A 14,512-nucleotide genomic window follows, 5' to 3' on the forward strand; every position below is an offset into this window, starting at 1 on the left:
TGGCATTTAGAATAAATAAAAGCCCAACTGGTTTTAATTTTAAATTGAATAGGCAGTGCACACCTGCATCTACTCTTCACAAATCAGCCTCCTGTTGTTGCTACTGCTGTTTTAATTGCAAAGTTCCCGCATCTTTCATCCTCTGCAGCTCTTAGCAAAGTGCCTCGTACAGGAAAGGAGCTCAAATTCTTGTTGGACTGAGTCAATTCTTTTGGTATCACTCATAAATTAATGAGGAACGTGTAACTCTGTATAGTTTCAGAGTAGTTAAAGAGAAAAGAAAAGAAAGAAAGAAAAGAAACCCTACGTAACAGAATTGGGGCTTCAGGTGTTACTTACAGGCTAGAATGCTTTCCAGCAGTGCACTTAAGGTATCAGCCATAGCAACCTTACCTAGGAATTCTTCACCCCAAGTTTCTTTGTAATGTAAATTAGATTGAATTTCTCTCTCCTGCCTCCTGTCCCCTGCCAGAAAGTCTTCAGAAACAGAAAAACTATGGAAGTAATTATAAGGATTGCGTGCATAAAACTTTCAAATTTGACTTCAAGAAGGCTTGCACTTCCTATTGCATCCTTCAAATTCCCCTGCATTTGCCAAGCTTACCTTAAATTTATATAATAAACATTGTTCCCACTTTTCAGATAAGAAAACGCCGAATCTCAGTGCACCCTCCACCCTGAACCTGCCCTATCTGTTGTGTTTCCTTACATGTTTTGAAAATTTGAGACCTCGGATTGATACACAGTACTCATCCCAGTGAGGAAAAGTCTCCTCACAGCCTTCCTCACAGCCTGACTGCTGCCTTCCCTACAAGCGAAGGTCCTTGCACAGCTTCCAGCACGCTTCCTCGTGGGTCTTGCCCAGAGTGCGCCTCAAGCAGGCAGTCGACACAAGTAAACTGATTTCCTGATCAACTACTTTATTAAATGTTAAGTCAGGCCCTCGTATCAGAACTCCTATTGCGGTTGAGCGCCCATCACGGCAAGTGTTTAGAAGCGTTTTTAGGCAGGAGGCCACCACTACCCAATTTTTCGGCAGGAAGGCCCTCAGCAAGCCCTCCGCTCATGGAGAAGCCAGGGACTCCAGGTACAAGCTTGCCCCGGGCGCGGAGGGGAGCCGTCCCGACTCCGAACTACAGACCCTCTCGGGGAACCCTGGCCGTCCAAACGGCAGAACCCACCCCGAACCCCGGCTGGACTAGGGGCAGCGCTCGGCTCCGGAGAGCAGGCGAAGGCACCCCCGGGGCTGGGGGACGCGCGGGCTGCAGTAAGTAGGACGGGGTTTTGAGGCTGCGCACAGCTCGGCAAGGCTGAGAACGTTCTGGGTACCTGAGAAGCTATGAAAGCAAAGTTGTGAACAGCAGAAGGTTGGTCAGAACCAAAGAGTTGCACACGTCCAGTAAAGATACAAACGTCTGGGAGAAACAACAACAATCTCTGCGGCCGCTGCGGACGGGGAGGCCTGAGTCGGAGGTCTGCAAAGGCAGGCGCTTCTTGGGATTTTCCTGTCAGGGGCTAGAGACGGGCAAGGTGTGGGCAAGTCAAATGCTGAATTCACTTTAGGAAAGCAGTTTCAGGAGCGCCCGAGAGACAGAGCGGAGCTAGAGGTGCCGGGAGAGGCGGCGACGCGGGAATCCCGTGGGTCCCCGAGGACCCGGCGGTGGGCGCTCCGTGCGCGCCGCCGCAGCTCCGCCCCGGCCCCGGCCCCGGCCCCGGCCCCGGCCCGCGCGCACTCACCGGCCGGCGCTGCCCGGCGCTGCCCTGGGCGGAGCCGCCGCCCCGCCGCGCTCCGGAGCCGCCGCCGCCGCCGCGGTGCCTCGCCGCTGCTTCCCTGACGGGCTGTGGAGGCGCGCCGTCCCGCGGGCCCCGTAACCCGAGCCCGCCCCGCCCCCCCCCGCGCGACCCCTGCGACCCCGAGGTCTCTTCTCCCACTTCTAGAACTTTTACGGTGTGCTGGAGACTATGCGCCGCCCGTCCAGCCCCCCAACGCCACGGAAACACCCCCGTTTGTCTCCCGCTGCTCACGGGGTCTTGACGGTGGGATTCGTGGAGCAAACACGGTAAATAAAGCGGTAGTATTCAAGTGGGAAACATATCTTACTATTTTTTTTTTGTTTGTAATGAAAATAAGCTAATATATATTTCAAAATACACTCCTTATGGAGAATCATGTTGACACAGGAACAATGACAAAACTGAATGACTGTGAATTTTTTTTTTTTTTTTTTTTTTAGGAGTTGCCTCGGATAAACACTTGAACATATGCGTCACGGATTCTTTCCCAGGCCTTCGAGTTAGAATGTACAAATCAGTTTTTGCTTTTTATTAAGTAATGCGACCTGATAGCAGTTTAGGAGACAGGAAGGTAAATGGAAAACGGAGTGTGGAAAGAAGGAAGGGATGAAATAAGGAGGAAGGAGGGAAGGAAAGAGTCTGTTGGGCTTTTAACGCCTAATAAGAGAGCACCGTGGCCAGAGTGCTCCAATCCAAGAAGAGGAACGGCAGAAATGATTTCGGTATAAAAACTTTCCTATGGCCTTATCTTAGCAAGGATTATGGTTGGTTCATTAGAGTCACTTCCCACAACCACCCCTCCCCTGCTTTTTGCATTTCCAAAGCGACTGTATGATAAGCTAGTTACTTGGCGGCGGCTCTCAAAGCTGAAAAGTGCGCCTGGAGAACTAGCACCATCCCATCAGAGGCCGAGCATCACCTTCATAACGCTGCCCGGGAGGAAGAGCTGGAAATTCCTCTCTCTTCCACACGAGGGCACTCTCTTCAAGGGTACCACACTAGCCTGAGAGTCCGGTGATGAACTTACTGGTATCTCGGCGTGTGTACTTTTCTTCAGACTTTGATCATCTCTGAATAAATCCTAACAGTGAGATACTGAGGAGGAATTGGGTACCTGTGACATACACTTCCGGTGTCGTCCATTTGACACTTTGTCATCTTATGAGATTACCTTGTCAGTCCTTGAGCCCAGTACTTAAACTGTAATGTACATAGGAGATCTTGTTAAAAATGCAGAGTCTGATGGAGTCCGTCTGGGTTGGAGCCTGAGATAGGCACTTCTAACAAGTTCCTGGGTGAGGCTGGTGGGCCGATTGGAGGGTCAGATTTTGAGCAGTAACACTGTAGACAGGTAGATTATAAACTATTTTTGGAGCTAACAGTCAGGTGACTTAATATGACAATTCTAACAGTAATACTGAGTAATACTCAGTATTTGGCACATGTGCTTGGCGTGGTTCTAAGCACCGTACCTGTATTAACTCATATTAGGACAGCTTTGTGAGTTAGTGCTGTTGTTTCTAGTTTAGTTTATTTTCCTTTTGGTGGCTTGATTTAAATTTTAAATTTGTAGAAGATTAACATTGATCCCCAAAGTGAAAGCTATATAAATGTAGTCAGAGAAATGTCTTCCCTCCTTTGTTCCATTCTACCCAGTCCCCTCAGGAGTAAACAACTTCATGGTTTCCTGGCTTATTCTTCCTGGTTTCTCATCACAAAGCTGGGCAGATACAGGTATGTGTTCTAGTTTCCTTTCTCAAATAATGATGACTGTAAATGCTCTTTTTTCCTCAGCTTTTTTTCATGTCTCAATATCTCTGGAAATCACTGTATATCACTTCACAGAGATTTTCATTCATTCTTTTTAACAGTTATATAATACTTCATTGTGTCTATGTACCACACTGTGTTCACTCACCCACCTATGTTTGCATATTTATGTAGTTTCCAATATTTTATAGTTACAAATATTTTATTACAGATAGGAAATTTAGAGGAAGACCAGATAATTAACTTCAAATCACCTAAAACATGAATGTGAAAGAAATTACATTAGAATTAGTAAGGATTGACTTTCTTCTTTAATGTTTAAGGGAGTTGTTTAGTTTTTTTAAGATAATTGTAGAGGTGGTCAAAAGTGCCTCACTTATCACAGTATGTCTGTTTTCTATGGATAGTAATATTCAGGAATTTCTGTAACAATTTTGGTGTTAGTTTACTGTCTTTAGATTTACTGAGGCAATATTTCTCACACACAGTTTCTTTTTATTATTCATATGTATTTCCACAAATTATTCTACCAGTATTCTCTCCATAAGAAATTACGTTTCCAGAGTTAACTTCTCTTTCTCTGCTGTATTGGCATGGTTTCTAGACAATGGATCCAGAGGCTGGAATAAGGTAATGAGGCCACTGGAGAGAGGCAGACTTTCCCACTGTCATTGCACGGTCTCCCACATCTATAAAGACAGCATCCATTTCCATCCATGTTGGATTTTAAAAATACTGTAAAAATTCATTTATAATAAGCACCCAAAGGACTAAATGGAAGATACAGTAATGATGACAAGACTGTCTCACCTCTGAACTAGAATTCTTGCACTATCAGCTGCTGTTTTTTTTTTTTCCCTTCTGAACAATAAATAAATGCATAGTTACTTTTTGTATTTACTACTGTATTTTGTATGTGAAGCAGTTTGTAGTTTCTCTGGAGAAGTGTGAATCCTTAGCAAAATTCTTGTCAGAAACTTAAAATTATTCCTCAGCTATTGTCCCAAATCTACCTATTAATTCTAATCTTCCAGCTTCTTTCCTTAACTTACTCCAGCCCCTCTCCACACCTTGGTCAGAGTGGACTTATCCCAGTGCCTCCTGGGAAAAGCTGAATATTGTTAGTTTGAGCAAATGCTTGCTTGCTTCCCTCCCTCCTGATGCTGCCAACAACACTGGCCCCTGGCATCTCTCCACACTGCTCCCCAGGTGCCCCTCCTCAAATTCAAATAAGCTGCGACTCCCCTAAGGAGGCAAGCTGCTTCCCATCTTTGGTTTTTGCACATGCTGCTTTATTCTTAGAATATATTTCCCCATTGAATTTGCCTGACAAAACCTATTTATTATTTTCTCTTTTTTTGGCCGTGTTTTACAGCTTGCAGGATATTAGTTCCCTGACCAGGGATTGAACCCAGGCCCCTTGCAGTGTAAGCTACAAGTCCTAGCCACTGGACTGCCAGGAAATTCCCTATTCTTTTTTTTTTTTTTTTTGTGATAGTATTTAGATCCTCACTTGAGAACAGAAATATGACAAGCCCATTTGTACACATAACTCACTCAAGCCTTAACATTGTATTATATTTTATTTTGGCTTTTAAAGAAATGAAATATTTTAGACACAGTCAAAGCCTTCCACATATCCCACTCTGATCTTATTTCCTCACCTGAGGTAACTGCAATTATGAATTTGTATGTACTAGTACCACACATGCTTTTATATTTTTGCCATTTATGCATGTATTCATATGCAACATGTGGTATTTGTTAGTAAATTTTAAGATCCGATGAATGGCATTAAACCATATCTATAATTTTGCAACTTTTGTTGTTATCATTAATAGGTGTACTGTTTACCCATTTTCGTCACAATATTCTATTATGAAAATAAATCACAATTTATCCGTTCTCTTGATGTACATTTGACTGCTTCCAATTATTTGCAATTACAAATAATGCTGTTGTGAACATTCTTATACACATTTCTTTGTGTATATATGTGAGTTTCACTATGGTAAATACCTAGAAGTAACTGGGTCATGCTGTATACACAAATGTAGTTTTTACTGATATTGTAACATATTCATTGTTACTGATATTAAACTGCTCTCTGCAAAGATTTGTATTAACTGTATTTTCTTATTTTCAATATTCTTGATGTCCTAGCATCAGGGAACTGGCTGAAGAATACAATTTGCTGTCAAAATATCAATCAGAAAACAATAAAATGAATGGATACATGTTTCAAGTCATCTCCCATAATTCTTTCTTTAACCTTGGAACATAAGGAAGAAAGTTTGGGGAATTTTAAAAGTAATACATGTTTTTTTTTTTAGGTAAAAGGTAAAATACAAGTGATATTGAATATATTTAAGATTAGATTAGAGGGTAGTTTACATTAAAATGTACAGCAAATAAGAAACAACTGTGTAGAAATCATGGAAACTTGGTCATAAAAATATATATTTTTATCTGTTACTAAACTTTGTTTCCTTCAGCAAGATAAGTCAGTTGAGTTCACACTAGCTGAATTTCTACTTGAGCTATGTTTTCAAATTAAATCAACAGACGTAAGACCCAATGTATGCTATTAAACTTTGAGATGAATTGGTGGGGAGTTCAAATCCTGTTCTAAGGGTATGAGAGCATTGTAAATATCTTATCTTAGTCAGGGGATAGGTCTATGGCACACATAAATTACTTGCAAAGATAAGGCTTTGGGAAAAATACAACCTCTTGTACCAGTGAAAAAATGAAACAAAATACTACCAAATGGTGAACCATCATTTGACAATTTGTGCACAAAGAAGAATCAACAATTAAGAACAATAGTTATAAATGTTTATGGACCACATATGCACCAAATTATACAAAGTCTCATGTGTTACATTAAGTAGAAAAAAGGCCTTTAAAAAAAAAAAAAGAAAAAAGGCCTTTATATTTTCAAGGAAATGATTCTCAATGGATTTGATACAAAACTCAGAACAAAATTTAACTAAACTCAGCAAGATCATCCCTTATTGTTTCCCTGTTCAATGAGAAATAAACTACTGCCATTCAATGCTTTCTTACCTAGATATATGTATTTTTAACCCTCTGGAAAACCAACAAATACAACAAAATTAACATTTATTATTTTGTAGATGTTAAAAACAAGGAAAATGTCTGTCAGCATTTTTAATCCTCAACACTTAGCAGAGTGCCTGTCACATAACAAGCACTCAATAGATATTTGTTGAATGAATGTATGAGTACTTAAGAGCTAGGCATTATGTCAGCAGCTAACAAAATTCTCAGGAGTTAAATAATTTTCAGAATTCTTTACTGACTTTTCTTGGCGTGACTGCAGAGCAAATAATAGGAAAAAACCAAATGGCTACATTGAAAAGCGTGGCTTCATAATGGCTATTATCAACGACAAAACAATAAAAAACTGGTAAATATATTTGACACTGTTCTTTCCAAACCTGCCCAGACTTACAGATCCTACACACAAACAGCAAATAAAGACACAAACAGGAAATAACAAATGAACTTCAAATGGTTTTTGAACATAATTTTTATTTAAGCATGGACTTTTAACTTGGTTCACCCTCGAGTGCAACCTTTTTGTTATGTTAATAGAGAGTTCAGGGCTACAGGGCCATTATAACATTGCTGGTGTTGGTACAACTTCATCAGAAGGTATGAATATGACCCGCAGGAAGAACAATCCACAGAGAGAACACAATGAAAACATCCAGTTTTACAAATCACTCTGTTATCACAGACACAAAATGGCACTTACTGTTAGTAAATCAGCCACGGCACACTTTAAAAGTATCTTTTAGACAAGGAAATGGGAACTCCTTTGTGGGAGATAGGGTTTTCATCCACAATTTTTTTAAGTAGAAAATATTTCAAGGTCAAGCATTTTTCTTATCCACAAACAACGCTAAACCAACATACATTTTGAGGGGTATATTAAGGGAGATACAATATCTTTACAGCTATCTTCTTGAGTAGGTATTTCAATGAATTTTCTGTAGAATATAAGTAGCCTGAAATTCAGCAGCAAAAAATATTGCAACATAATAAGTAAATACAGTGTCAATGTGTTATATTGTAGAAGAGAATACATAAAGAACCAACAATGATAATTTAATCATATAAAACATGATACATAGCTGAAATACAGTCCACTTAAATAGCTCTGTGACCAAGAATGTTAAATACTGTACTAAATGCCATTTTAAACATAAAATCTCTTAAACTTTTGTGCTTAAACTTTTTTTTCTGTTAAACTATTTCTTATTTTCAATACTGCTACTGTAACTGATATTACAACAGATCACAATTTGCACGGATACATCAACATGAAGACATTTACTTATGAGAAATAAGTCACTTGTCATTAGTTCACAGTGTGGGAAAGTGGTGTACACTTGGTCTTGAGAAGGGCTTTCAGTTAATCACTAAGTCCTTCACAGAAATTTCCTGATATCAGATGCAGTGCGAGATTTAAAAGAATGCGAAACAACACATCACATATTGGAAAGAAAAATAAACTTTTTGATTCTTCATGGGTATCGTCTAAGTGACCTTCGTCTTCTGTTGTAGAAGTGCCTGAGCCCATGTTGTCGTGAAAAATTCATCATGTAATTTTGTTTGCGAGTGCTGTTAAAATCAGAAAGGACAGAAGCAGGGAGGGAAAAAAGAAAAGAGCATGTAAGTTCCATCACTGAAAGCACAATCTAGTCTATGTCCTAAGTTACCCTGCTATTTTTTGGAAAATTCTCAGGGTTTATAGGCCATGCTAACATTACCACCCCAGGACAGAAGAACTAAAGGTTGACACCTGCATTTACTGCCTTTGGCCTTGAAGAAATCCCCTTCTTTTCATGAGTGAGCTCTGAACCAGAACAAATGGCAACCTCTCTTGATTAATTGCAAAAGTGGACTGCAACTGTTTTTTGGATTTTTAATTTTATTCTTGAACTCTTTCTGAAAAGGCTGACTTGAATTGAGATAAAGTGTGTACTATACCTATTACCTTATTTACATATATCTTTAACAAGTAGGAAGGACAATTTGATTCTTCCAGCAACCATTGCCATTTAAAGCTTGAGAAACAAAAACAAAGGAAAAACAAACTTCTTATTTGAATCAGCTTGATCTTCCTGTTTGCTGAGGTCTCAGGGGCAAAATTAAGCAATTTTTTCTCAGAATATCAGATTTTGCTGCTTTCCTCAAACAGTAAGCAGCTGGAGTCATATTCTATGAACATGGCCTTATGAAGGAGAAACCCTACTGAAAAAAAAATCATAAAATACTAAGAACGTGTAAGTGAATGTATAGATGTAAATCTATGTGCACACATTCCCCTCATGTATGTACACACACATTCATACATATGTACTCAAGGTGAAGCTGATAAAAATGCTGAAAATGAACTTTAGGAACCTGTAAAAATATGCATGATACTGGCAGAGATAGCTGTTAAAGTTCTGATATGGAAAATGTAATTTAAGAAGGATCCTTATCCATAAGATCACTGAAAAGAATCAGACTCCTTTCACACACGCACTGGAGTGACAACATGTTTCTATATAGCATCAAATGTGTTTTTTAAGAGTGAGCCTCTTAGTACTTTCCAAATTCACTGAGTCTCTTGAATGCTGTATTGTCTTAAAGTCGTTTCTTCCTTACTTGTGTGCTCAGTTATGTCCGATTCTTTGCTACCCCATGAATTGTAGCCTGCCAGGGTCCTCTGTCCATGGAATTTTACAGGCAGGAATACTGGAGTGGGTTGCCATTTCCTTCTCTAGGGGATCTTCCTGACCCAGGGATCGAACCCAGGTCTCCTGCATTGTAGGCAGATGCTTTACCATCTGAGCTACCAGGGAAGTCCAGCAAACATTGATTTAACCTCGTTAAAAAGGATTCCTAATCCTTTTATCTAAGTCAACTTTGCCAGCTATTTTAAGTCCTCCACACATTTCATTTTACTCTTTTTTTCAAGTCCTTTCATCTATTATTCTTTACAGACATCTCTATTCAAACTCACCTTGAGTCCCTTCCACCTGCCTTATTGGATAATCTTCAACCCAGCTTCCTAAATTTCTACTTATTTTTCAAGTATCACTTTTTAAAAAAATTTTACTCACCCCTGCCAGTAGGATTCCCCCCCTACTTTGAATCCTCATACTGTCCCTTTTCTGCTTTGCATGGAGATGACTCATGTTCAATCTTGGCTGCCCTTGACTAAACTTCTCTGGGTGTAGCAGCTGTGCCCCACTCCCCCCACCCCTGTACCACAGCACTGAGCCTTCTGCCTGACCCCTGAGTGGTCATGGCATGTTTGTTGAACTTTTGGTGACTTACTGATTGGATTCCTGTTGTAAATCATTACTCTTTAACTATAAGGAATAATTGCAAAGTTAAAGCAATGAAAATTATTCTGTTGTAAACACATTTAAAGATATAAGGTACTCAAAATTTAAAATAGTTAAAATATCTTACATGAAAAAAGATAAATTCAGAACACTTAGGATATTCAGTTATCTCAATGCAACCCAGATTGATGGGAAAGTGACCTCAATATATGGGAACATAGGAACATTTCATTTGAACAAAAGTTGATGTGCATGTGTGGTTTCAAAGCAACTTTTCCATGTAACTACTTATTATGGACTGACTTAAATTCTACATTTTTATGTTGTTTGTTGTTTAGTTGCTAACTCGTGTCCAACTCTGTGACCTCATGGACTGTGTAACCCTCCAGGCTCCTCTATCCATGGGATTTCCCAGGCAAGAATACTAGAGTGAGTTGCCATTCCCTTCTCCAGGAGATCTTTTCGACTCAGGGATCCAACCCATGTCTCCTGCATTGCAAATGGGTTCTTTACAGCTGAGCCATCAGGGAAGCTTGCTTCATTTTTTATGAGTGAGAAAATAAATATTAACAGGTTGCAGATCTTTAATACCTTAAGAATAGATCCAGCTTGGGAGCTTCTATTTACTTTTGGACGTATTTTGATTCATTGGATATCCTTTAATTTTTTTATTTATTTATTTATTTATTTATTTTTTTTCCAGTGGGTTTTGTCATACATTGATATGAATCAGCCATGGATTTACATGTATTCCCAATCCCGATCCCCCCTCCCACCTCCCTCTCCACCCGATTCCTCTGGGTCTTCCCAGTGCACCAGGCCGGAGCACTTGCCTCATGCATCCCACCTGGGCTGGTGATCTATTTCACCATAGATAGTATACATGCTGTTCTTTTGAAATATCCCACCCTCACATTCTCCCACAAAGTTCAAAAGTCTGTTCTGTATTTCTGTGTCACTTTTTCTGTTTTGCATATAGGGTTATCGTTATCACCTTTCTAAATTCCATATATATGTGTTAGTATGCTGTAATGTTCTTTATCTTTCTGGCTTACTTCACTCTGTATAATGGGGACCCAGCAATCCCACTTCTGGGCATACACACTGAGGAAACCAGATCTGAAAGAGACACGTGCACCCCAATGTTCATCGCAGCACTGTTTATAATAGCCAGGACATGGAAGCAACCTAGATGCCCATCAGCAGATGAATGGATAAGGAAGCTGTGGTACATATACACCATGGAATATTACTCAGCCATTAAAAAGAATTCATTTGAACCAGTCCTAATGAGATGGATATCCTTTAATTTTGAATAAATTTATATATCCATAACATATCTTTAGATCCCTGTGAATGTTGATATGCATTCAGCATTTGCAATAGATGTTTGTTATAGATGCCTAGTGTTTTGTAGTCACATTAGAAATGGCCACATTTTCAAAGCACACTGGAAAAATTTTGTTACATAAAACATAAGTATCTCTGGTGACAGGATGATGGAATCTAACAAAAGTAGATTTTTTTCCAGTTCATAAGCTTTTGAAAATAAAGCATCATGGGAAGCTATACCAAAGTGCTGCCTGCTTCAAGGACCATTAATAAACTCACATGGTTGCTAAACACTTGTGGCTTCTAGAGTATCTAATTTATGGGACTGGACATTAGGAGAATTTTAAACCAGTTTAAAGATGTTATGCTTATTAAGTCTTTTTTTTTTTTTTTTGTGGAGCAGATCTGGGAGCCTATTTTTGTTTTTGATACATATAGATGTATAATTATAGATAAACTAGTTATAAATTTATAACCAAAATAATTATAGGTGTGATGGAATTTTAAGGATTTATTTCTTCACTGCAATAATATTAATACGAGAAAGTATTTTATTACAATTCCAATGAAAGCAGGTAATATTCATTCCAAGGCATATCAACTATGGTTCTTGACTTATCAATTTGCTTGACTGAATAGAACTAGGTCCATTTAAAAATTTCTATTTTGAGGAAGCCACTGAAAGAAGGGAGAGTGATCAATGATTTCTTGGAAATGCTAACTTAAATTTCCATTATTGCTGCGGGAGTTTAGGGACTTTAAACAGCACATGGAATAATAAAATGCTTCCCTCATAGGAAATATGGATATTGCAATTTTTTCAAGAACTAGTGACTACGGTCACCTCGTACTCTTCACTGGAGCCACTATTTTAAGTTATTTACCATTATAAAAAATTAAGTGATTTGTAGTTGATTCTAAAGGAAATGGGGAAGGTGGAGACTTGATAAAAGTAATTTGGGCTCATAGAAATTTAGTCATTTTTACTGTTCAGTAATTAACTTTTCATCAAAACTTATGATATAATAAGCAATGCTTTATATCAGTGCAAAAATAAGAATCCAGTGACTGCCATTATTTTTCAGAGAAATACTGATGATTTTAAGATGGGAAACTGCCACTGAAACTAATAAATTAAACTGCCCTGCATAGAAGATGCTGTACATTTTACTTTCAAGGCCTTGCATTTTCAGGAGGAATATATGTAAGTAAGTGTGGGCTCACATATTTCACAAATGTAGAGCACTTCATTTTTATTTTCCCTACTGAATGGGGATGAGAATAGTATCTGATATTGTGTACTTTGGGGAGCTGTAAGGATTAAATGAAACTTCTAGCAGAATATGCAGATGTTTAACAAACAATAACCATTTTACCGTTTTACCTAGGCTTAAAGTATCTCCAAATGCAAACGTATGTTAAAGAAGTCTTACCTAAGGATACCAGTCTTACCTAAGTATACTTTCTTTCCTAAGTTTTAAAGTATCCCTATTAGAGAGCAAATGTAGATACGTATTTTAAAAGGCCAATCCTTTTCTAGATCCTAAGGACAGGATCTACAACTCACAAATATTATGAATAAATTCACTCCCTTTTGCCGGTTCATTTATTAACTTAGATTTGAGAAGTCCAGGCATTCTCAATCATCTCTAGCACAAGAGATCTTTTGAAAGACACCACATTTAGTCAGAGCCCATAGCTCTTATGCACACATTTCTATTTTCATTTTCCTCTCGAACAAACTTGTAAACTGTTCATATTTCGAGAACGCCTAAGAAAACCCCAGGCACAGAGTCAAGCAGTCCAAAGAAGGCATGCTGACTAGCACTCTGGTCTATGCTGTTTGTATACATCAGAGAATTACCGCAATTTGGCTGAACACCGAGTTTACATGATACAGGTTTCAAGTGTTCCAGTGTTTCTCAATATTACATGTAACTTTTCTTTCACATTTTTTTTTTTCAATTGCAAAGGTCTTCCACAAAATTTCTCAGTTAACATAGGTAATAACAATGAAACTTAGTAAACAGTTCCCCAGAATTAGTAAGAGGACTTACCTTACTCTAGTGGAAAACCAATGACAGCAAATAATGAAATATAACACAAGTTAAAAAATGCCTTTCAACACATGCAGCACTGTGATTAGTCATAAAAGTCTGATCAGGTTTAGACGCAATATAGGATTTTTCATCTCTTTTGAAAATAAAAATTAAAGAAGTTATTCCTTATTCTTCTATACCTAGTATATACATATATTTAACTTTTCTATGTAATGCAACATGCAATATTTGCTCATAACCATATGTGTCAAAGTACATGTAGCTACAGTACTACATTTGGCATAAATGTTGCATATAAAGCATAAATATGAAAGTAATAGTTTAATAACTACCATAAATGTTATTATTTGATTTTTCAATTATTTACATTTTAGAAGATACTTATTCCTGAATATATTAAGGAATGGGCTTTTAAAAATAGTAAGTCCTATATATCAAATAACACAATCAAATTTAAGGAAGGATAAATATGCTTTGCAACAAATGTAATACGTTATTCTCCATAAATCATTTGTGCCAAAAATATGACAGTATCTTGATAATGAATAGCATGAGGGAATGGCCATGATGGAACTCATATTATTAAAATCTGATAAATGCTTTTAAGACCATAGTTAGCAACATATTGGTTTTCAATTCTCAGCGAATGTGGTGATAATTCACTTTTTTGGTAAGTCAATTCACAAAGGCTGACTCTTTACTGAGCAATTTGCTTTCAAGGTACACATGCAAAAATCAGCCCGCTTCATCATACACATGACAGGTTGTGACTTAAGACACATACACAGGAAATGTGATGTGTGAATGAAATGCATAGTTGGGTGAGGGAGATTCTTAGGATAGAAGGATGAGTGCCCAGGCAATAAAGGTTAAAAAAAAGGATTCTCTTTTATCCTAAGAAGACCCCACCAGCATGGATCTTGTGAGGGATCTGCCCAAATGTATTCACAAACATTTACGGAAAAACAAATATTCTACACTAGCCAATGAATTCAGAGAAATTAGGTTTCTGACACTTGATTGTCAATGACTGTGTTACGCTGCATCACTCAGACTTTACAGATGAGGACTTTTTGTAAGCTAGTGAGGCTGGGAAAAAGTGATCTGTCAATTCGGTTCATCTGTTCTGTGGCAGATTAGCAAGCGCTAATCATCATGAAGTGCTTTTCATGTACAGGTTTTATT

At 38.3% G+C, this 14,512-nt stretch overlaps 3 protein-coding genes across 6 annotated transcripts in view; 1 reads left to right on the top strand and 2 right to left on the bottom strand.

Annotated features, from left to right (window-relative positions):
* Nucleotides 1-1,858, bottom strand: part of SLC26A5 (solute carrier family 26 member 5) — a 65,497-nt gene extending 63,639 nt beyond the window's left edge. Inside the window, exon 1 of the mRNA XM_043873283.1 lies at nt 1,738-1,858. The gene's annotated coding sequence lies outside the window, so the exon portion shown is untranslated. The remainder of the gene's footprint in view (nt 1-1,737) is intronic.
* LOC122673858 (putative HTLV-1-related endogenous sequence) lies at nt 1,066-1,835 on the top strand. Its single transcript, XM_043871785.1, has 2 exons — nt 1,066-1,267; nt 1,513-1,835. Exons 1-2 carry the CDS (start codon nt 1,066-1,068, stop codon nt 1,833-1,835), a joined length of 525 nt encoding a protein of 174 aa, XP_043727720.1.
* Nucleotides 1,859-7,102: 5,244 nt separating the features above from the next.
* Nucleotides 7,103-14,512, bottom strand: part of RELN (reelin) — a 527,544-nt gene continuing 520,134 nt past the window's right edge. For 2 of the 4 annotated variants that reach the window (XM_043872740.1, XM_043872738.1), the window contains 2 exons: nt 13,325-13,330; nt 7,103-8,217 (listed from right to left, as the gene is read on the bottom strand). In XM_043872740.1, the coding sequence (XP_043728675.1) occupies nt 8,121-8,217; nt 13,325-13,330 (103 nt within the window). In that variant the 3' untranslated portion in view covers nt 7,103-8,120. The remainder of the gene's footprint in view (nt 8,218-13,324; nt 13,331-14,512) is intronic. The other 2 variants (XM_043872741.1, XM_043872739.1) reach the window with 1 other exon arrangement.

This window comes from Cervus elaphus, chromosome 18, assembly GCF_910594005.1.
Source record: "Cervus elaphus chromosome 18, mCerEla1.1, whole genome shotgun sequence".
NCBI classification, from domain to species: domain Eukaryota; kingdom Metazoa; phylum Chordata; class Mammalia; order Artiodactyla; family Cervidae; genus Cervus; species Cervus elaphus.